The sequence below is a fragment of the Vanessa cardui genome, chromosome 21, assembly GCF_905220365.1.
Source record: "Vanessa cardui chromosome 21, ilVanCard2.1, whole genome shotgun sequence".
In the NCBI taxonomy this organism is placed as follows: domain Eukaryota; kingdom Metazoa; phylum Arthropoda; class Insecta; order Lepidoptera; family Nymphalidae; genus Vanessa; species Vanessa cardui.
In genome coordinates, this window is record NC_061143.1 from 1,204,955 (window position 1) to 1,229,270 (window position 24,316).

Consider the following 24,316-nt stretch of genomic DNA (forward strand, 5'->3'; position numbering starts at 1 on the left):
CCTACCTTAACTGTCTTTCATATTATTTACAGAAAAACTTCGGCCATTAAACGCGCTAGTCTGGGAGCTGCATTATTTAAAATAAACCAATATTACCTATGTACTTGGTTAGAACGCGTGCATCTTAACCGTTGATTTCGGATTCAAACCCAGGCAAGCACTTCTATATATACGTGTTTAATTGTGTTTATAATTCATCTCGTGCTCGGCGTTGAAGGAAAACATCGTGAGGAAACCTGCATGTGACAAATTTCATCGATTATTAATTCTGCCACATGTCCATTCCACCAACGCGAAATAATTCGAATTGCAAAAAAATACATAATTAACATATTTATATAATGGCGTTAACTATTCCACAATAAGCTAGATTTATAAAACTTATAGCTTTATAAATCCACTATATAAACGATAGACGACTCCTGATAGACGACAGTGGCCTTTATGTGTTAGTAGGGGTAATCTCCGAAACTAATAAATATTTTTAATTGTAGGAAGTTTCTTTGTGTCTGATTGCTCTTGGTACATGTGTTGTTTTAATACTGCATCTCTACGATGCTCAGAAAGAGCTACAGACAGACAGAGTTACTTTCGCGTTTATAATATTATTATAGATAGCGATATATGTTGAAAAATTACAGAAATTTCTCGATAAATAAATTATGAGGTATAATTAGGTAAGTATAAATAATTGTCATATTACGTTTTCATTTTTAAATAAATAAATGATCATTATATTCCAAAGCTAAGAAACGCGGTTCTCATAGCCCGTAACTAATAGTAACACACTCTCGAATGAGTATTTTCTCACGATCGGCCTCGCCTATGCGCAGGCGCAAGCATCGTATTTTCAATACTAATCGAAGATAACCTGTACAGGGCGTGTGGCACTTTGTCTTCATAACCTAAACCCTTTCACCTGTGCCAATCCGGATTTAGTGTTCCGTGTAAAAATATTTCTTATTGGAAAGTGGTTTGACGTTTCAATTTTTAATCAGAACTGTTTCCGCTATTTGCTTAGAGCGCGCGTGTAGCAGTTAGCCCTGAAATTTATACGGAATTTCATGACGATATCCGGACGTGAAAGCTTAATAAAGAAATAAAGTCACTTACATATTTAATATTCATCAGGATTAATCTAATTAGCATTTAAAAGAATTATACTTGAATTAAGAATGCATTCTAATTGTTATTTTTAACATAGTTTGAATAAGGAAATCGAATTGGACTACAGATTTTTTTTTTATTGATAGGGCAAAGATTTAATTTTACTCTTTCGTTACATTTACATAATTCCCATTAAATGTACATTTTGAAAGTTTTTGTTAATTATAATTTAGCTCGAAACGAAAAAAGAACTTTTACTTGTAATCTCATCTTAAACATCGCGTTTTTAAATTTCTATTCTTAGTATTGCACATATAAAAACAGAATTCGTTTTTCTTCATTTTGTTTCTCTGATAATATCTTATAGCACTATTATTAAATTGACAATGACATTGGCGAAAAAATATGTGCCCTCTTGGCACGAGAAAAAGCCAAAATAAAAATAAAAAAATAAATTGTCAATGGTTATACCTAGCGGTTGGTACGCTTGAACTTTCCCAGTATCGGATTTACACTCCATCGAATTACGAGGGTATTTTCATACACAAATGAGCAATATGAAACAACTAAAAATTGTGTCTTTATAACTGTTTATATATGATCTTGGCAATTGTAGCCGCTTGTCTACTGTGTATAAACACATATTATGAGCCGAGATGGGCCAGTGGTTTGAGCGCGTGCATTTTAACCGATGATCGCGGGTTCAAACCCAGGCAAGCACCACTGAACATTCATGTGCTTAATTTGTGTTTATAATTCATCTCGTGAAGGAAAATATCGTGAGGAAACCTGCATGTGTATTACGCATGTGTATTAACCAACCCGCATTGGAACAGTGTGATACTCCAAGCCATCTCCGCAAAGGGAGAAGAGTCAGTTTAATGTGTACATAGTATCTTGGCAATTGTAGCCGCGCTTGTACATACAGCAAATCTGACGTTACATGTGGATTGTGTGACGTCACGGCGATGACGTAGCTAAGCTATTCTGTATGACACTGGAACTCACCGCATAACAGGATCGAGTAATGACATGTGACAATGCATCTCAATGTTGAATCATTACAACAGTTGCGGCGTAGCCAGGGGCACCCAGAAACTGAAATTTTAGAGGAGCACTTTGTAAGCCCACATTATGCAAGCTCGGATACAAGAACATGCATTTGAAACATTATGATAATTCCTTTATATATATTCCTTTCCTATAATATATGAATCTACAACGGACACAAGATAAGTCCTTGTATCTGTAATAATCGAAAAACAAATATAAAATGTTTTAATTAAATATTCTATCAACTTAACCATCTAAGCATATTTAATTGATGTTTATTTAATTGAACACGTGTAAAGGATTAATAACATTCTTCAATGATTAAGAAATTTACTATTTTTATTCGTTAAATCGTTTTATTAATTATAAACAAGTCTAATTAGTGAGAAAATGACAATAATAATTGAGGAGGAGACATTTTTGTTTCGACCGCGTCAAAGTGTCAGAGCCGTTAAAAAATTCCATCGCTAATAAATCGCCATTCCGAGAAAGACTTTCAATATTATCTTTCTTACCGGACAGTTTTCGGAACGCGTTATCATTTCGAAATTCGAATGTGGAAAAACTAAATATGGCGGAGGCGGCCGATGCAAATCGCGCTTGAAACTCGTAAAAAATAACAAAAGGAACTCTTAGTATTTCATCGACGTCTCCAGTTATCGTGCGGTGTTATGTTTTTGCGTAGATTCCCGCGTTCGCGGCACGATCGCTTTTTGCGCGACCGGAGTCTGGGAAGCGGCGAGCGACGTCGCAACTCAGTCCGCGGCAAAAACGGAACGATCCCGCCATAACGCCGGCTAACCGACGCAAAAACATTGCGACATACGGATAGAATTAATGCGGCAACTCTTTAATTTTCTTCAAGAAAGCGCGGGAGGAAATGGTGTAATGAGTGTTGCCAGACGCAAAAACTATCTGTATAATGACGTAGCTCATTTATCCAGTTTAATTCTGTTCTTGTTGGTAGATGTTAAAAAAAACACCAATCTTGGTATCTTAAATGTGCGTGCCAGCACATAGCTCGGACGCTTTTCGAATAGTTCGGCTAATTACGGCGTTTATATCGAATATACGTCTAAATTATCTCGTGCGCGACAAATATTCGCTTCCAAATATGTAATGCGAAATTGTTATCGAATGCCGACGTGTAAAATCAGTAAAAATTTAACATGCTTATAGATTATGCCGTCTCAAAGTAATTACTGGTATAGTTTACATCAATTAAGCTTAATAATAGTAGCACATTGTCATTAATTGCTAATATTTTGTATCGTATTCTTGACAATAAGCATTATTGATTGAGTATTGAAATACATATAATTGTAATACATAAATATAGTGTAATATATAAATATTTTCAAATCACATTATATAAAATTTCTTTATTCAATATAGAAGAATTACACTTACTTATTGATGGTCAAATTAAACTCTACCACCGTTTCGGAAAAGAAAATACTCTGAGAAGAACGGGCGAAATAAACGGTTTTTTTTTTTGTTTTTCTATATTCAATATCATAAAGATATTTAACCATATTTATGACATGCCTTCAATAATGTCTCACCACGGATATATACGACCTCCGTGGTCGTGAAGTGTGTACATCGGTTTACATGGGTACGCCGCTCTAGAGTCCCCGGTTCGATTCCCGATGTATACCTATGTAAGTATTCAAAACGCATCTAAAGTAGTCTTGGGTCTTTGAGTTTATGGTACTTACTTTTAATATTCCATAACACAAGTGCTTTAGCTACTTACATTGGGATCAGAGTAATGTATGTGATGTTGTCTAATATTTATTTATATATAATAGCGAAGTATTCTACCACGCTAGTTTATTGCGGCTTCGCCTGTCACAATTTCATCCAAAATCCAAGTTTCCTCACGATGTTCATGCTATCGAATACCCTAATTAACACAAATCATTAATTACTAGCCACTCGACCGGTATTGTACTACAATTAAGGCATTAATTATACAAATTGATATTTCAGAACGAAATGAAAAGTGAAAATATGTTTTTTTCTAGCTACGATGAAATTGTTAGCTGTATTATAATATCCATGCATTATACATGTAAAGCTTCCTATTAAATCGTCGTTTATTGATGAAAACCGCAATTAAATCCGTTTCATAGTTTACAAGATCTAAGCATACAGAGCAAGAAGCAACTTTGTTTGACGACCTCCATGGTCGAGTGATGTGTACACCGGTTTTCATGGATACGCCACTCTGAGGTCCCGGGTTCGATTCCCGGCCGAGTCGATGTAGATTACCATTAGTTTTCTATGTTGTCTTGGGTCTGGGTGTTTGTGGTACCGTCGTTACTTCTGATTTCCATAACACAAGTGCTCCAGCTACTTACATTGGGATCAGAGTAATGTATGTGATGTTGTCTCATATTTATTTATTATACAATGTAGAAAAGTACTTGAAATGTAATTAACGAATGCGAATCTGCTATTATTTAGATCCACTTGACTCATCCACTGAACTTATTGATAAATTAACATACTTTACGGATGTTGTAATATATTTATTTATATGTATTTTACGTTACGCTTTATTTACGCTTTATTACGTTCAATAAAAACTAGCAGTCGCCAACGGATTCATTCAATAGTAAACCACGGATATACATACCCAAATTACATTAAAAATATAAAAGGTCTCCTTCATACAACAAAAACAACAACAAAAATAGTTTTTTTGCAAATTTTGCAATAATATAAAATTGTATGTGTATCCTAAACAACAAAGTCCAAATCGGTTGATAAATATCGGAGTTTTGAAGTAACAAAGACGAGAATTAGTAAAACCGAAAGAATATTCGCTTTCTTTTCAAATCGATTAAAATGTTTAACCCGCTTAGGAATAGACATTACGAGAATTATTTAATTGCATCTCAAAACTTTCCAGATAGAGCCTCCGTGTCTCATTATGACGGATAATTACAAATATTTAATTACAGTTTAATCGAGATATTAATTAGGTCGAGACATCGTCATAATCGAATGATTGCTTATAATCGTCGTAAAAAAATAAAAGTGTTTCTTTATGTATTTGCTTTTTTATTAATATAAACATCTTTACATAGTACAAAACACGCCGTCTGCCCCTATGTATGCTTAGATCTTTAAAATTACGCAACGGATTTTGATGCAATTTCTTTTAATACATAGATTGATTCGAGGGGAAGGTTTATATGTATAATACACGCACAATATTTATTTAATATATTGTAAGACAATCTGCAGTATATTTAATATCAGCATTGCAACTGTGCGAAGCCAGGGCAGGTCGTTAGTATACTAACAATATTTAAAAAATAATAATAATCACATTATATGATAAACGTCCGTGGCCTTTAATTAGTTATAGGCACCGTGCGTAGCGATGACTCTGCCATCTCGTGACTCATATTCAAAACTTTTACCCTCAATTTCAGAAATTCTACTGTCAAACAACGGAAAATATTTCTGAATTATCGTGTTAATTTTTGATAATTTTAACTATCGAAATGTATTGTTGTATTTCTGGATGCCGTAATACATCCAAAAACAACTGCAAGGGTGTAAAATTTTACTATTTCCCTACTAATAGTACTCACATGCCATGGCTTAGGGATAAAAGAGTGAAATGGATAAATGCAGTTATAAAACATACGTAAGCATACCTTCAAGTATTTAAAAAGTACTATTTGATTTTATTTATATAAAAATCACCAATTTTGTGGGTGACTGTTATGGAAGACAGTTTAATTTTCGTCGATCGTTGAATCTAACCTATAACCGTTGTTTCTTTTAGTAGACATCCAAATAACTGGTTCCCATCTAAAAATACCACCATCTGCAGCGCCCACTTAATTGGCAACAGAAAATCCGAAAATCCTCAACACCCCTCGTATGTACCTACAATTTAATATTATTTAATATTGACGATCTTTGTTAATTGGTAAAAAACCATGTTTTATAATTTTGATCATTGTAAAATCATATTTACAGACTTGACAGCTGCCAGCCTGCCACCAATGTGTCTGGAAAGTTTCTTTTTTTACTCGCACGGTGTCTCTACTGTCGGGATTATAACGCCCTCTATTGTTTCTGCACGGTGTTTATACGCTTAAAAATAACAAATATATATATTATTTGTAAAAGTTTCGTTGTAATTAAATATGGTTCTAAAGTTGTTAAGCCATAATATCTTAGTTCCTACTTTATTAGTACGTAGTTATAGATGTAAGAACAGCTGATATTTATTACAGTACCAAGGTCTAAGGCGTGGAGCCGCCTAAAGCATTACAAGCGCCCATGTGTAAGCAGTCTTCTACATATTCCACCAAAACATTTTTAGGGCTTTCTAGGGTGCAGTGTCGGTGTGATGGCCCTCAGCCTCGCGATGTAAAGGGCCCCGTGGCTCACACCCGAAAATTAATTTGAAAAAGTAGAGCACATCCAAAAAATTACATTGGGAACAGAGTAATGTACGTGCCTTTGTCGTCGAAAAAAAAGGGCCTCGCAAAATATACATCGACGTATGTATGCAGCCTTGACTATGGTCCGTGATTTTCTCTAAGTTAAGACGGACCTGGCTGTGTAACCAGTTACCATAAGGAAACCATTTGCTCAATATAAAAAAAAAACACATTACACACCAAATAACATTTTATTTATAATTCATTTAAACATCTACTATATATGATCTACAATAATATTTGTGTAATAAAATATAGCTTATAATACACATTTACCAAATATACAGTATAGAACAGTCAATGAGTTTTATAGTTAGGCAAGTCTTAAGAAGTTGGTCGATTTCTTTATAAAACAAATTGTACGGCTAAGAAAATAACACAGAATAAATTATTCAAACTTTAAATTCGAACGTGTTCTAATTTCAAAAAATACACAAATTAATAACGGTTTAAGTGCTTAGGCCACACTTTTTTTTTTATTTAACACAAGAAGGTCCAATATTGAGGGAAATACAGAAACAGTGTGTAACAAGCCTAATACATTAGTTTAAATATCTTAATTAAAAATCTCTATACATTTCAAGACACCGAATAATATATCTTATTTCAATAAACATCAATAACATATGACATTAAAAACGTGTAACATACTATATATATATTTTATAATGAATAATTTATTTATATATTATTATAACAGACAAAACAATCATATCTAAAAAAATCCTATATTTAATAATCAAATTACTGTAAAACAAATATTCTTACAATTATAAATGTGCCAGTCTATAAGTCATTGATACGCGATTTTTTAATCTGTATTTTTTTTTATATAATATGCCTTTTTTTAAAGTAGAATACAATATTTAATACTGGCAATTTTCAATAATACACTTTTAAATTTAGAACAACGACATAGGTCGTTTAATAAAACATTTATATGCAATAGTGTAATATTAATTAAGAAAACATCCATAATTCTGGTTAACAAATGTAAGCAAGATTTGTTAATAAGTAAATACCAAAAAGAACTTTGACATCTTTTTTTTTTAATATTTGTTGGTGGCATTGATACACAATACAAGTACATTAAAAAAATTATATATTTAATTTTTTCTCAAGATAAATCTTTCAAAGATTGCCAGTGATTTTACATATATCATTGGGTTTATTACAAAAAATAAAACCCAATACATTTATTTTAGCTTTAGCAAAAATATTTTTTATGTTAAAAAAGTTTTTATGTATTAAGTGACTGAAATGAATATTTATACTTAAATATACATTTAATTACTTAGAAGATATAGAATGCATCATAAGGAGTACCTTGTTCAATCGAATTCGGTATAGTTGGCCCTGTTTTTGTTTATTTTGAAATCCAATACCTTGTGAAGGCGTTAAAATGATCTAAATTCTTGATTATATCAAACAATCCCTGTATTTAATAATACTACAGTAGGCATGGGCGATATCCAGTGGCGGATTTACAAATCTACCACTAGTAGGCTATTAATTTTTTCCCGCCCCTACTTTTTTTAGCAACATTTATGATTTGTGTTCTATCGTCCTCATTACATCGGTTTTTTCCCGTTACTAGTATGATTAAAAAACTAGGTGATATTTCTGTCAGTTACTAGATTATTTTTCGAACCCGCTATGTAGTGACGAGTATACGGATTACGGACGTAATGTGTATATATATAATTACAAGTTCTTTTTTTTTAAATTCCTGTAAGATAATAACAAATTTGGGCTAAATTTTCCGCCCCTCTAAATCTGCTGTCCTAGGCTCCAGCCTACTTAGCCGATTGGTAAATCCGCCACTGGCGTTATCCAATTATTGTGACATCAGATGTGTAACGGATATTTGGATCACATATCATTATTGACATCCAATTCCAGATGTCGCCCTGTCCTTGTCTAACTTAACGTACAACGTTACGATATGCGAGAAAAATATGAAACAAATGTGACATCGAAATCGATTTAACATTCGCTTCATCTCTTTCTCGCAGATGGGTAAAATCAAAGAGAGATAGGGCGAATATATCATGAGTTATCGTACTTTGGATACTTTGACGTATTTTAAAACGATATTCATAGTTTTTAGATGTTGTGATAAAGGTTACTCGGTGACATCTGACGACGATATCCGATGTTAGATGTGTTTCGATGTATCGAACACATGCCTATACTACAGAACATTTAATGACGTACAGTAGATATTAATGTCGCCGCTCTGATGTTGAAGAAAATAGTATAATGTATTAACTATATATTAGTTAATTATTTCGAGTAAGGCAAATGCCATCACAATATGTAATTTTTGATATGAGGATATCGAAAGTTACAGCAGCTATACAGCTGAGTGGGTGTGTATAATATATATTTCAATATTATAAGTAAGAATTTATTTGAAATTTGTTTTAGTTTCTGAACTGTTTACTTAAAGTTTATTATTGTTTTATTAATAAGTTTTATTGACGCGTAAAAATGCGCGTCGGATAAGACTGACTTCAGAGCGGCAAACATATAATATTCCGTTCCGAAACGATTATTTAATACGAAGGAATATAAATTGTCGAAATTCTAACGATGTAAGCTTTCGACGTTACAATTTCAAAACACAACATTGACACACATAAAAATATAAATGTTAAACACAAATTATTGTTTAACATTTATAACGTGATTTAGACACCGTTTTATTTTAACGGAAAATTTTTGACAATTTGTACAAATCGTAAACAGAAATGTCAACATAACCTCACTTTTAAATTAAAAAAATATATGTTTCATGTATTGAAAATAGTTTCAATTATGAATTTTTGTTTACTCTTTGTACAAAATCTTTATAATTCGAATCACGATTTAGGCGTGTTTTACTTGAAAATTGAATAGTACATTTTAAAAACACACGCTACTGAAGTTCGATCGTTGAGTTAATGCGTTTTTGACATATGTCAACTGTCACAACAAACAAACATAATAGCTTAAAAAAATATATATTATTATTTCAATATTATAATCATAAATTTACTTGTAGGTTAGTATAGTGCCACAGCTTTTAACTATCATATATTGCTGCTAATTGCAAGTGACATCGTCTGAAACGCATTTTCTCAGAGATCGGAAATAACTTTCGCATTTACACATTTACAACTAAAATAACGTAACTAATTTAAATACGCACCAAACATATCAAGTATGAATTAAAACAACGACAATATAAATAAAACAGATTATAAATAGCACAATAAAGAGACTACTATAGCTGCTTTGAGAATAAAGAGTGCGCACTTAAGACAAAAATTGAGACCTTATTATGTAAGATGTAAAGCAACGTAAAAAGAATCGAGTGTGTTCTAAGAAATCAATTCTTGTACTTGTATTTGTTGGCGGGAGCATCGCTGCTTCCACCTTGCTCCTTTTCTCAGTCGGCTGTCCACTGAAATAAAAAAAAAATCAACTAATTATCAACTATTATTATTTTTTTAATATACAAGTGTTCATAGTTCATCAGTCTATTGTATTTCCGACAGCCTCGGTATGTATCAGCATTTTAGAACATTCATCAAATACAATAAAGCCTAGTACAGTAATGAACAACAACAACAGCCTGTAAATTCCCACTGCTGGGCTAAAGGCCTCCTCTCCCTTTGAGGAGAAGGTTTGGAACATATTCCACCACGCTGTTCTAATGCGGGTTGGTGGAATGCACATGTGGCAGAATTTCGATGAAATTAGACACATGCAAGTTTCCTCACGATGTTTTCCTTCACCGCTGAGCACGAGATGAATTATAAAGACAAATTAAGCACATGAATCAGCGGTGCTTGCCTGGGTTTGAACCCGCCATCATCGGTTAAGATGCACGCGTTCTAACCACTGGGCCATCTCGACTCACAGTAATGAAGCCAAACATAAATTTAAATCAAGTTACTAATAAAAAAAAATAATTAAATTTACCTTTAAATTCGCTCCCCCCTCTTTACGGAGCTCCTGCTCCCTCCTCTCCATCTCCTCAGCTCGAAGCTGCATGCGTCTCACCTTCTCTGGATCCTTGACCCCACGGGCCGCCTCCTCGGCGCGGCGCTTCTCAGCCGCTTCCATCTGCTGCCTGCGCCTGGTCTCCTGAAAGCAAACGGAAAATGGAATTGAAACTAAAAACAAACTGGACCTATCCATAAAGCATGGAATATAATATCTACCACCTCGGTTCATAAATAAAGGTTTTACTGCACCACCATATTACCGTCTTTCATACGCATTATCCTTCTAACCCGAAGGTTGTCTGGAAGAAATGGCTTATAAGCCATAAGACCGCCTTTTACTTGGCCAATTTCGTTTGTATGAAAATATATTTTATGTATTTATGTATATTTGGTGTGCAATAAAGAGTTAAATAAATAAATAACAAATAAAGTTAAGTACCACTTACTGTTTGGAGGCACTTTTTATATTATTTTTATATACCACCTGGTAACTGGTCACCAAAACCCATAAATTCTCAGTGTGCAAAATATTACCAAATAAACCTTGTACACTAAAGTATATACTAATTTTCTTGGAGGTAGCGTTTTCTGTGCACTTGATTTTATAAAATACAAATTCGAAATTTAAATAACAAAACTATCCAAACAATGAATAACAACCAATTATAGTAGGTCATGGAATAAAATAAATAAACTAGGAGATATAATATACAACCATTTTAGTCGGGTTATTATGGTTTCGTAGGGCTGTTTGCAAAACAGGCTTGGTTGAAACTAACAACTAATCACCTATTCTAGAGTCAATTGCATTTAAATGAGTGATCCAGTGTTGCCTGATGTCCCAATCACCTACAATGCTGTAAATATTCTACACCTAATGTTGTCTTAAATTTTCGCGATTATTACACATTTAAATAAAACTAGTTATTACGGATTTTAATCGCATATATTTATTATTTTGGACATCCCGACGTTTCGAGCACTTTACAGCATTCGTGGTCACGGGTAGACTGTAGACTGTCTGCCCGTTTAGATTAAAATCCGTAATAACTAGTTTTATTTAAATATTCTACACCTATTTAGAAATAATCATATTCTACAAGAGTCTGTGGTAGTATTAAAAACAAATAATATTTTGGAAGTGTACTAGATTGTATTGTCAACGCTCAACACATTTGCAAAATCATTACTCAGGTGATTAGTAGGAAATCATCAAATTAAGTTGTTAAACTCACACATACAATGGGTAAATTTAAATAAAAGCTCGCAATTAAATGGTATCATTTAAAGTAAGTATAAAACATAATATGTTAATGTAAACATTCTGACTCCAAAGAATTGATCATTATTGTTTTGAATCATGGAATGCTGCTCGTAAATACTCAATAGGATATTGTTGTTGAGTTTTTTTGTTAGTATATAGGTAGGCAGATGAGCAAATGGGTCTTATGGTAAATGTTCAACACTGCCCATAGACACCGGCACTGAGTATTGTATCTATTTGGTGGTAGATGGTACCTACACAAATATGCATGCATATAACTACCAAGAAAAATTAATTACTATTAAGATTAAATTTTAATTTCTCAAAAATATCAATTTTAAAGATTTTTAGATTCATTGGATTTCCAAGTTAAATTAATGATTATTAGTAATTAACAAGTATAAGAAAAGTACAAGGATTCAAAGCAATTAAATTTATAAATAAGAATAAAAACAACTGCCTCATTGATTCATTAGATAGATATGAAATAAATGAGGTATATAGATATATTATTCAGTTTTTCTGACAAAAAATACTTATTGCTGATGGAATCTGAAAGTTCAAAAAACATCCCTGTTGGATTACAAGAGTATTTTTGGGGATGCATTTGTGCAGTAATATGTCCTGCATAGTAGGCTGGTCTTCATAAAATTAGCCGCTGCGGCTGAAATCTGTCAGATTGGACTTTATCATCATAATTTAGAACCAACAGGATTATTTAATCATCATAACATCCTCACACAATCACCTACTTAATAATTAAAATACTTATACACACACACATGCAAAAATATTATACAGTACAGTAAAGCAGTGTGCAAAGTCTGAAGCAGCTTTTGTACATAGAGTTAAAATGAAAAATGACAAATAATAACAACAGTTATATTGTTTATGGATTGGTGATATTAAGTAAAATATTTTTTCGATTAAATGTGGTTTAGAAAAAAGTTCTTATGATCTTCTGATGATTACTATTACAATTCACTCCATCTTCAAATATAGTGTATTGTGGTAATACTCATAAGATCACATATAATGATGTTCAAATATATCTAATAAGACATAAAGACAGTGTCATGTTATATGAAAATACACTTTATCTCCAAGTGCATTGTGTTTTGATTTGACTAAAAACGGCATTGTGTTATGCTCAGATCTCTTGTTTTTGTCATATCTGTATAAGTGCAGTGCATATAACAAACCAGAAGAAGCTGAGAGCAATGCTAACTTTTTAGATTACGATCATCGTTATGATCAAATAATGTACTATACTACAGCCACATTCGATCTGGAATTTTAGTAAACAAACCATGTGTCATCATAATTAGGGTTGATACACTCTTAATAAAAAATAATTATTATTATAATTACAACTATATTCATTATAACACAATTTCCTGTTTAAACACAAAAAAAATAATTTAATACAGAATCCAAAAATTTTATTTAGCCGGTCAATACATAATTCATATGAAAATTAGCTTAAAATTAAAGTTTAAAAATCTTTAATTACCACAATAATATTACTACAAAACTAACAACCCTATATTTTAATACTGACGTAAAGAAATCGCAGGTTTGTAACATTTGGAGTGTTATTTAAGCAATTGGCAGATTTAGGAAGGTATATAATAGCGATACAGCCTCTTTATAATTGGTGGTGTATATTTTAGGTCATATTATAATGGTAGTGTAACCACATCAGGTTAAGAATGTTAACATTGCACACAACGTTTCATTACACACAGATTAATAAAAAGACATCTTGTTTTGGCTAGCATAAATATAGCACTATAATCTCTGTTTCAACCACATATATTTAGAATTTCTTCTAATATATATATCACATAAAATTTATGAAATTTTATTGCGGTTACATTTTAATTAATTCAAAAAAATATTTTTTTAACGCAAATAAAGTTAAACGAAACGTAACTACGTAATGTTGTTGCATTATACGCCCGCCATTACGTTTGTTTTGTTGGTAGCTTTGCTTACAATTCGCGACTGATATCATTTTAAAATTGGAGGTATTATTTTTGAGATCTACATTATTCCAGATGATCATAAGTATTATAACCAAGAATGCTCTTAGTCCTTTGTCTTAAATATTTTATTATTAATCATCAATTTTTATTTTTATTTACATCAAAAATAATTGTTGTACATATTTCTAAAAATGTTTTGAGCATCTGCCTGATGTTGGTTACTAAGCAACGCTTTGTTATTAAACATTCCACATCGAATTTGGCTGGAGTATAGATTACTTATTAATCAAACTCAAAAAGTGAATGTACAATGTCATTGTGTAAATTTATTGGTGATATCTGGCAATTTAAATAGTTCCATTATTAGAGAAACCTGTGTATCATTATTATTAACACTATTATTGGTTTTCAGTTTATAAAAGGTTTTTTTCTGTGGAATGTTTTAAATTCTTGATATTGTGTTTTTTTTTAATTAATAAGCATTGCTAGTGGGTATTTTGAGATAAATTTTAACATAATATGAAATCAATTCAGTAATTTAAGAATTTTACATCATACTTCAAAAAAAACCTGATTTTATAGATTCCTTCAATTGCCAAACACGTTATTTAAATAAGGCACTTGTTAAAACCATCAAACTATTCATAAGTCTAATTCATACTCCGAAAATCAAATTTAATTTTGAATATATTTATGTAACTATTACTGTCAATTGTTATACGAAATATAGTTTTTTGTTTGTGTACTACCCCGTCTCTATTATTGAAAAAAACAGGCAATCATTATTGATTTTCTGTAAATAATTATTGGATTATAATCCAAACATTCAACTTACTGCATCTGGAGTCAATAAGTCCGTTGCTGAGGGTCTACAGCAGGATGTGAATATTCCCATTTTAAGGAAAACTTAATTATAACTTGATTTCGCCAAAAAAATTGCACATTCCAGTCTTATCAACTAACACAGTATTTTATTGACAATAACATTGACATTCAATAAAACGTTCAACATTTTTTTTTATTTAAGCTTTGATTTAATTTAAAATCCTGAAAAAAAAATCGCAATTTTATTTATATGGGAAATGCACGAGTGAATTTATTTAAATAAACAGCAAAATAAATCTTAAAAGATAATTATGTAATTCACTATAACTACAGACTGCACTACGCCACATTCAGTCATACAATTGTTAAACTAACCATTCTCATCCAAATTGTATTAATGTTTGCCATTATTGCTGATATAGTATAAAATACTTCAAAATTTAAGAATCGAGTAATATAAATTCTTTGATCAAAGTATCAGCCGTACAACAACGTACGATGAAAAAGTTCAACTTATCGATCAATACTAAAATATTACCAACCAAGAAATATTAACTAGGTCAGGAAATTAAAGCTATAAAATATTTTTAAAATTATTTGTTGTGGATGTCATTTAAGCTCCAGGTTTATTATGTTTCTGATTAAAGTTTATTTTGAGAAAGTTTGGGTCACATTCTCATACATTTTTTTTTTTATTAAAACATAGTACGGGTAACATCGGTAGCATCGATTTTTCGATAGTCGATAAAATAAATTACATATGTCACATCACTAACGCAAAGTACTTTACTGCGGGACTGTCGAAAATTTTTGGATTTGGTAAAAATTACGTTTTAAAAATGTTTTCACGCTTAGCTTTGCGTTCAGGTATGTTTAATTATCTAAGAATACTTAGTTGTATTAATTACTTTTATCGAAACAAAATGATAACCTTGTGTTAGGGTGGTTTATGTAATCGTTTTTGACAAGCGCCGAATGAAATGTATTTTTTTTTTAATTAATTGATACATCTTAATGTAAGGGTATGTGGCCCAAAAATTAGAATAAAAGTAAATTTTAAGTTGTTGGTCTGTAACATCGAATGTAGTTTTATCAATCAAAAATTAACCTAACATTAATTTGATCAGCTGATACTTCTGGTATTCATTGAATTAAATTGTAATAAATAGGATTTAAATCTCCATGAAGTGAAATTTAGTAATATTTACATCATAACATTAAATATTTTGAATATTAGGATGTTAAAATATAAGCCTTTATCATGTACATTAGTGCAATCAGCAATCAGTCAGTGATTTTTTAAAATATTTTTTATACGAATAGAGAACGTAAGCTTTTTAAATATGGAATTCTATTTAAATCTAAAAAACTTTAATTAATTTAAGTAACAGATTAACTAATAAAGGAAATAAGATAGTTTTTCTCAAAATTATGATAAGTAATTTTTTTTAAATATTATTCCTCAGTCGCGGCCCGTCAGTCCACTCCTACAGCGCTTGTCGCTCGTGGATCAGCCACTGAGGTTAGTGGTGTGCGGGATGAGAAGAACTTCCCCCGGCCTGTAAGAGGCGAGCCCGGTAAAGTGCGACTTGGCTTCATTCCAGAAGAATGGTGAGAATGTTTAAAATTCATCAAATTATGAAATTTTCATTAAATTCAATTTACCATCTATTAGCTATGTAAAGTTAGTTACTAAAAAATATTAACATTAAGTTAAATATACACAAATATGAATTAAAAATAGTTACTGTTTAAATCTTGACCTCATAAATCTACTTAAATCATACCGTATAGTATTTTTTAAGAATTAAATAGTTACTCTGAAAGAAGTCAGTACTGTAGAAATAAACAGCTTTATACATAAAAGTATTACATATGTAGATTTCCATAAAGTTTTAGTCCTTATTCCACTGTCCTGTTCTGAAGCAAATTAGTGGATATACAAGTAGCAGTTATATATCAGAGTTAAGCTAGTTTCATCACAATGTTTTATTGTCAACTTAAAAATAAATATGCCAACCCAAATTAAAAGAATAACATGTTAATAATGATTTTTGAATGAGTTACACTAAGGCCCTGTTGCATAACATTATGTTCTTGTTTTGAGGACATTTCAAACATACTATTTTGTCTTTTAAATTTTATTATTCTATGTACAATTTGGTTAGGAACACTGTATATGAAGTGTTTCAGTAACATAATCGTAATTTTTATTAATAAGGAAAAATTGATCGTTCCAGGTTCCAATTCTTCCACGCAAAGACCGGTGTGACTGGTCCCTACACATTTGGTGTTGGTCTCATAACATACTTGTGTAGCAAGGAAATATATGTCATGGAACACGAGTACTACACCGGTCTCTCCATCTTGGTGATGATCTATTACGCTAGCACCAAGATGGGACCCAAGCTTGCTGAGTTCCTCGACAAAGAAGTTGAGGTAAGTGATACTGATTACTGATATATTTTTTTTATTTTTTAATAATTATAAGACAAAATCACATACATTATGGAAAATTAAAAGTAACGACTGTACCACAAACGCCCAGACCCAAGACAACATAGAAAACGAATTAACTTTTTCTACATTAACTTGGTCGGGAATCGAATCAAGCACGTCGAAGTGGTGTAGCCATGAACAGGTGCACACCTTACTCGACCACAGAGGTTGTCAAAAATTATACATAACTGTTTATTAATTAAATTTAAGCTATATCTTAAGAGTATATAGCCTAGCAATATTAATGTAATTTCATCATGACTTGGGTTAATATTGTCGTTCCATGAGCCAAAAGGTGTCTATTGTGGTCTAATACCATAACCAGGCATTTGTCAGACAAAGAAAAAAGAAGAATTGAACAGTTAAACATTGTTGCACATATGTTCTATCTATATGTTACATAATACACCTCAATGTAACAGCAGTACCATAAAAATGGTACTATTGCTCTTTCTCTCTCTGCTTCTCTGTATCTGTAAAATTGAGAGAAATTTCAACAAAAACATTATTAAATTCTTATTAGAATCATATCTCTGTATTATTCATTCTTATTATACATTGCAACAACTTTGTTGCACTTTGTAACTTCTCACACTTATGGAAATAATGAACTTCTGTGAAGCAAAAAGTGAATTTTTATGAAATTTAGCATTGACCCATTTGAGGATACTTAGAAAGGGTAAAGTTTCAAATATTTTTATTGACTCGCAATATTCTATCAGGAATCAAACTTTGAAAGTCATTATCTTATAGTCAAAATAAGCTCCTAAGCCAAAATTCTACAAGTTGTTCAGTTTCTGCAATGATTTTACTAAAACAAAGTATAATAACTAGGCTTTTAGTGGCCAATTTTAGATTATCTATTGATTTTTGTTCTAGGCTGAATGTGAGAGATTATTGTGGCTATAATGGTTATTTTACACATGTTTAAGTTTGGTATGTGTATTTACGAGAACTACAAAATTTTTGATATAAAGTGAAATTTTTAAGATATATTTTTTAAATATTATTTTGCATTTTACTCAGACTAAGAATTCTTGTTTTCTTTTTCTGGCCTGTTATAATTAAATTATTATATAATATATATGGGATATAATTTAATCATTAGATTAATTAGTCTTTGTTAAAATATTAATTAAATAAACAGGTAAATACAAAAAATAAATATTCGAAATACAAGTCAAATGATTTTCTTAAACATAGTATATGACAATAATCATTATATAATAATGATTATCATAATAAGCAGTAATCGGTCTCCTCTCTACCATGCTAATATTCTGCTAACATCAGTGAGCAGAATATTTTGCACCAATTTTTTTTCTAAATCCAATTATATTTACTTTTCATTAATTGTATATTTATATTTTTCCAGAATGTAGAAAGCAGCTGGAACGCGGGTCGTCTCAGTACTATAAAGTCTCTTGAAGATGCCATCGCTGCAGAGAAGGAGGCTCAGTGGAGGGCTCAGGGACAGGAACTGCTCATCCAAGCCAAGAAGGAGAATGTTCTGTTGCAACTCGAGGCCGCTTACAGAGAACGAGCTCTCACCGCGTACCAGGAGGTCTGTTCCCAAAGATATAACATATATATGTCATATATATTAAGCATTAACTATTTAACTTGCTCTTGATACAGTCACCAAGTAATGTATTGTAAAATTATCTGCCAAATTGTTAAAACAATAATAAATAATAATAATAAATAAATACGAGACAACATCACATACATGTAACCCAATGTAAGTAGCTGAAGCACTTGCGTTATGGAAATCAGAAGTAACGACGGTACCACAAACACCCAGACCCAAGACAACATAGAAAACTAATGGTAATCTACATCGACTCGGCCGGGAATCGAACCCGGGACCTCAGAGTGGCGTACCCATGAAAACCGGTGTACACACCACTCGACCATGGAGGTCGTCAAAATATAATATTTTGTCTATTTTTATGTAAATCTATATCGTGAAACTTTGCCACTATGTAGTGACTCATGAGGCAGAATTAATTGCAAAACATGCATATAACATATGATAATGATACTTAACATTTTAAATGTAGCATTTACATATACAATACACTTGTTATTGCCCATGGCTTTGCTCACTATTTAAGGGTTGATTGTCAGGTGGTAAATGTGAAAAATCTGTGTCCTTTTTAAGAATTCAATATTAATCTTTTCATATTAAATCCCTTCCGAGGTTTACTGATAAAAGCTTAACAAACATTAAATATTACTATAAGCTGATAAATGAAGCTGTATTGGTTCTATCTTATATATATATATATATTTTTGGGTATTAAATATTTTTCTATTTCTTATATATATGCTGTATTATTATATAATTAGATATGGGATCGTAGAATATAGTCCGAGCTCCTGTTAATAACTTGAAATTGTAACTACATGGTACCTGTAAGACAGGCTTGCCTAGTGCGGGACCACTGGATGTTTTGCGACTATGTTAACATTTCATGTCAATACATTTATTTATTTTATTTTATTTTTTTATTTTATTTTTTTTATCAATAAGAATGCAAGTTCAAATATCTATGTATTTGTCTCTTATTAATGAAGATATTTGTGAACAGGTCAAGCGTCGCTTGGACTTCCAACTTGAGAAGACCCTGCTGGAACGCCGTATCGCTCAAAAGAACATGGTTGACTGGATCGTAGCCAACGTGACCAAGGCCATCACCCCGGACCAGGAGAAGCAAGCCATGGACCGCTGCATCGCAGACCTGGCGGCGCTCGCCAAGAACTAAAATATAGTTATTTATTATCTGTATATTGTTAATAAACTGAAATCAAACGTACCATAGTTTATGGGTGTTTTATTTAAAAGAACTATACGCATTGATATTCTATGTCTGGTAACAGCATTATTTATAATGCAAGTTAGATCTTTAATTATAACTATTATATTATAAGTAACTAATTGAGTAATTTTCTGTGTATGAAAAATTATTTTTTCTGATAAAAACCTACAACAATATAATTCGGCTGAATGAATACGTTTTCTTGCCATAAAATTAAATTAAAGTTTAAACCTTTTTCATCCCCGCAAAAACGCTATCAGTCAATTTTGTGACGTCATATTGATAAAAATAGTTACGTATGTACGACTGGCATTCATTCAACGTTAACAGCTATAAATATTTGGTGGAAAAATTAATTATAATCACTACTGTCAAAGTGCCAGATGATAGTGAAATATCAGTTTTTGCCTATCTGACGCCACACTATGGCGGCTCGTGTTTTAAGTCACGCGACATACAGATTACAGACTGAAAACCTTTAAAATTTCACAAGACGCTTTCGAAATCAAAATAAACTTTATTCAAGTAGGCTTTTATAAGCACTTTTGAATCGTAATTTTACGATTAAGTGAAGCTACCACCGGTTCGGAAAGTAGATTCTTCCGAGAAGAACCGGCAAGAAACTCAGTAGTCACTCTTTTTTAACATTTAAAAAATACAACGTCATGTTAATTAAATACAATTATTTAAATTAATGTATCCTGCTTGGAAGTCAACAGGTATTAACTTCACGCTTTTTTATCATCTATAAAATCTTGTATCGAATAATATGCTTTTTCGCATGACACAAAACCCAAAAAAGTATATTTCTACGTATATTTTTATTTTAATCAAATTTGATAAATTTTCTAAGTGAAAATTGCTACTTTGTATGTGAAAATATCCGTTTTTTGGTCTAAGCTTGTAGACGTAAAAGATATTACTTTCTAATATATAATGCCAGTGGGGTTAGAAGAAAAAACATATTTGTTATATATTTTTTATTACAATAAGATATTACTTGACAACAGTATGGTTATTCAGTTAAGGGCGTATAGCCCACAGTTAAAGCTCTTTGAAACTTATCGTCACCCTTGGTTACTCTATCGTTTATACAAAACGCCTACTCAGTACTCACCAACCAGCTCTAGACACGACTCGATCCTAAGGGCGAAACTACATCATTAATTTCATACTTGGTTTAACGTAATCGGCATTGTAGTACAGGAAAAATACTTTTACAAAAGAATAATGCCTGACGACAAACATTAAAATGACTGTTAACTGTGTTTTGCGAGGGTAATTCGCGAATATTAAATATCAGCACTTTACCATTACAAGATTGTATAGTTAATGCGACAACTTTCTTTGGTAAAGAAATAACTATGATGAACGCAAATGCCGAATAGATTAGTGAAACGATAAGTCGTACCTCAGCGATGGCCGAACCAGGTGTTCGAACACTAACCTATCAATGAGGTGACAGGACCGCAGTCCTTAGTTCAAGGCCGCGATTACAATAGCCAAGCCAAGATATACAAAGAAAACAAAAACAAATATATTTTATGAAAAAAGAAATGTAGTTTCGCCCGAGACTGAAATCGATAACCACTCTTCACATTACATTCTTTACCGATTGAGCTTATTCTAAAAAAAAAATCAACAAAAATTGCACAATGTATAGATGTACACGGAAAAATTCTCATTATATATAACATTATGGGACAAATATATATTTCCAAATCACCTTACATCTAAAGTCCGTCATTGAAAGAATGCGTTTCTGACATCTGTCAGTTGCTTATGACAAGTGAAACTTCAAATATTGACAGCTGACAGCTCAAAAAAATTCTGCCGCTCATTGCAACTTCAAATAATGATATAGTTTATAATTGTATGTTTCGTTTAATGACGAATAAATCATTTATAATGTATTCCTTTGTCTATTCGATCAGGGAATTATCACAAGCGCATTTTCCCAGCAACCGGACATTACGACAATCCAATAAGATACATACAAATAGAATTATATGTGAATTAATTTTACATAACATTGGTAGCTCAACCAGTTAGGTAGCTGTTATTTCATCTTGATATGTACAGTAATGACATTTAAAAATGAATCGCAGCCGTATTTACGCTAAGTTATAATATTACAAGCTATATTAAATTATAAATATCGTATCAAAAACTGTGCACCTAAAGTAAAGTTACATTTAGCAAAAAATGCATAAAAACAAATAATACGATATAAAAAATATATAGTATGTATATCTTTGTTACAAAATACCTAACACTGATGGGATTAATTGGGTATTTAAATTATTTCTGGCATAAATAGAACGATAATTTTACTAAGTTTTACATTTTTTTATACTTATAGAAGTGTCACGGACATCGTCGAATTCAGCCGGCTAAAGTACTTCGATTATGATATAATAAACAATAAACGATTCGTTTTGCCTAGGGATGGTAAATTCTATGAGGTTTAAATATCGAACGTCCCGTATCGTATAAAAGCACACGAATAATTAAGTTATATAATTAACAGTCTAAAGTGGCAGTGGGCTATTCATGTATATCGAAGCACCGTTGCCTGTGGAAGGTGACGAGTTATATACAAATAAAAAAAAACAACGTTTCTAGTTGACAGTGACATATTCCGAACGATCGTGACGTCACAACGTCGTAAACATTGCTTTCACATAACTTTCACTTTGGAGGTTCCACGTTTCATCTATTGATTTTGTTATTTTTATTTAAATACCCAATTCTCAAGAATTACTTATTGGAAGACCCATCTACTAATAATACAAAATAATTTGTAAGACCATCGACAGCGAGGTCACAACCGACCTTTGTGCATTATATTATTATTATTAAATATTCCGATTTCACTTGCGTTATTCATCGAGAAATCAAATCATGATTTTATCGAGCATTTCTCGATAAAAAATCTATATGTCATCGAAACATTTAATAAAGCGATTACTTTATGAACATTTAAAGCTCATTTAGTAATAAAATCGTGCACAATATCTCTTAAACGATCCGTATGCTGACAAATGTTACACATAGACAAACTAAACAAAAATACAATATTAATTAGTATTTGGTTTCAAGACGTCGATGTGAACGCTACTTTAAATCCGTTCCCTCAAGGAATGCGTTCCTGACCTGACAAAAAGTTGTCACAACTTTGTAACAGAAAATATTGACAAGAAATACTGCTTTAACATAAAAAAAAATAACATAGTAAACCATTTATAGTACTACATAATGTTGTATGATAGAAGTGATGAATGAAAGATACTGATATAATTATTTTAAAGTAAAGTAAAGTAATAGCCTGTAAACTTCCCACTGCTGGGATAAGGATAATAATGGAAGCATTAAGGAGAGAGTTTGGAACATATTCCACCACGCTGTTCCAATGCGGGTTGGTGGAATGTGGCAGAATTTCGATGAAATTAGACACATGCAGGTTTCCTCACTATGTTTTCATGCAATCATCGGTTAAGATACACGCGTTTTAACCACTGGGCCATCTGAGCTCCTATAATTATTTTATTAGTTATATAATATTTTGCCGTTTCAAAGTTGGGAACGCTTCCTTTGAACGAGATATTAGTTTTCAAAATTACATTTAAAATCAATTGTCACGCGGTTAATACCAATCCAAATTAAACAAGTAAAAAACAATTATAACATGATCTTGATTAACTTTTACGACCAGTGATATTCAGTTCTTTTCCATAGACAAATAATTATTTTATAATGATTACTATAAAATTCTGCAGTTTTGTGCGAAACAATCGGCTCTTAAAATGTATGGGGTCATTTTCAATAGAAATTGTACTAAAATAAAAAACAAAACAATTCAACTTAAATAAAACTGGAGAGTTACAGGTACAGTTTGCAGAACAAATTCTGTTTAAATTTAACGGGTGTTGTGTCTGTCACCGTAACATATAATTTTATTATATAAATTGTAAAGTTAACTGTCCTTAGTTTAAAATAAATATTAATAATGCTTGATATTTAACATTACAAAAAAAAAAATATTTTTTTTAAACCAATTCTAATTCTGTTAAATCAAGTTTGTTAAACACATTCTCTACAGTAATCTTTCTGAAGTAATAAAAAAAAACTCTCTCTTACGTTGATACTTTAAAAGCAAAACGTCATATTTCCAAATTAAGATACAGTTTAAAACTGATAAGATATGTATGTAATTATAAGGAAATATTATTTCAAGTTACGAAGTAAAAGGTCTGAACATTGGCTATAGATATGTATACACTGATTA

The 24,316-nt window shown here is 31.5% G+C and overlaps 2 protein-coding genes across 2 annotated transcripts; one reads left to right on the forward strand and one right to left on the reverse strand.

Moving 5' to 3' along the window:
- Positions 1 to 9,662: 9,662 nt before the first annotated feature.
- Positions 9,663 to 15,220, reverse strand: LOC124538804 (small VCP/p97-interacting protein). The gene is made up of 4 exons (XM_047116009.1): positions 15,083 to 15,220; positions 14,718 to 14,929; positions 10,605 to 10,769; positions 9,663 to 10,083 (listed from the first exon to the last, which is right to left on the reverse strand). Exons 2-4 carry the CDS (start codon positions 14,775 to 14,777, stop codon positions 10,069 to 10,071), a joined length of 240 nt encoding a protein of 79 aa, XP_046971965.1. The 5' UTR covers positions 14,778 to 14,929; positions 15,083 to 15,220; the 3' UTR covers positions 9,663 to 10,068.
- Positions 15,221 to 15,424: 204 nt separating this feature from the next.
- Positions 15,425 to 20,033, forward strand: LOC124538932 (ATP synthase subunit b, mitochondrial). Its single transcript, XM_047116204.1, has 5 exons — positions 15,425 to 15,574; positions 16,174 to 16,318; positions 16,948 to 17,146; positions 18,582 to 18,770; positions 19,801 to 20,033. The coding sequence occupies exons 1-5, from the start codon at positions 15,547 to 15,549 to the stop codon at positions 19,972 to 19,974; spliced, it is 735 nt and encodes a 244-aa protein (XP_046972160.1). The 5' UTR covers positions 15,425 to 15,546; the 3' UTR covers positions 19,975 to 20,033.
- Positions 20,034 to 24,316: the final 4,283 nt, after the last annotated feature.

Bases quoted from the DNA above. Each gene is read 5' to 3' on its own strand.
- LOC124538804 (XM_047116009.1), bottom strand. From the start codon at position 14,777: ATGGGAATATTCACATCCTGCTGTAGACCCTCAGCAACGGACTTATTG. The intron at 10,770-14,717 runs GTAAGTTGAATG...GTTTGCTTTCAG, and splicing joins ACTTATTGACTCCAGATGCA to GAGACCAGGCGCAGGCAGCA.
- LOC124538932 (XM_047116204.1), top strand. From the start codon at position 15,547: ATGTTTTCACGCTTAGCTTTGCGTTCAG. The intron at 16,319-16,947 runs GTGAGAATGTTT...TGATCGTTCCAG, and splicing joins GGCTTCATTCCAGAAGAATG to GTTCCAATTCTTCCACGCAA. The intron at 17,147-18,581 runs GTAAGTGATACT...ATATTTTTCCAG, and splicing joins TCCTCGACAAAGAAGTTGAG to AATGTAGAAAGCAGCTGGAA.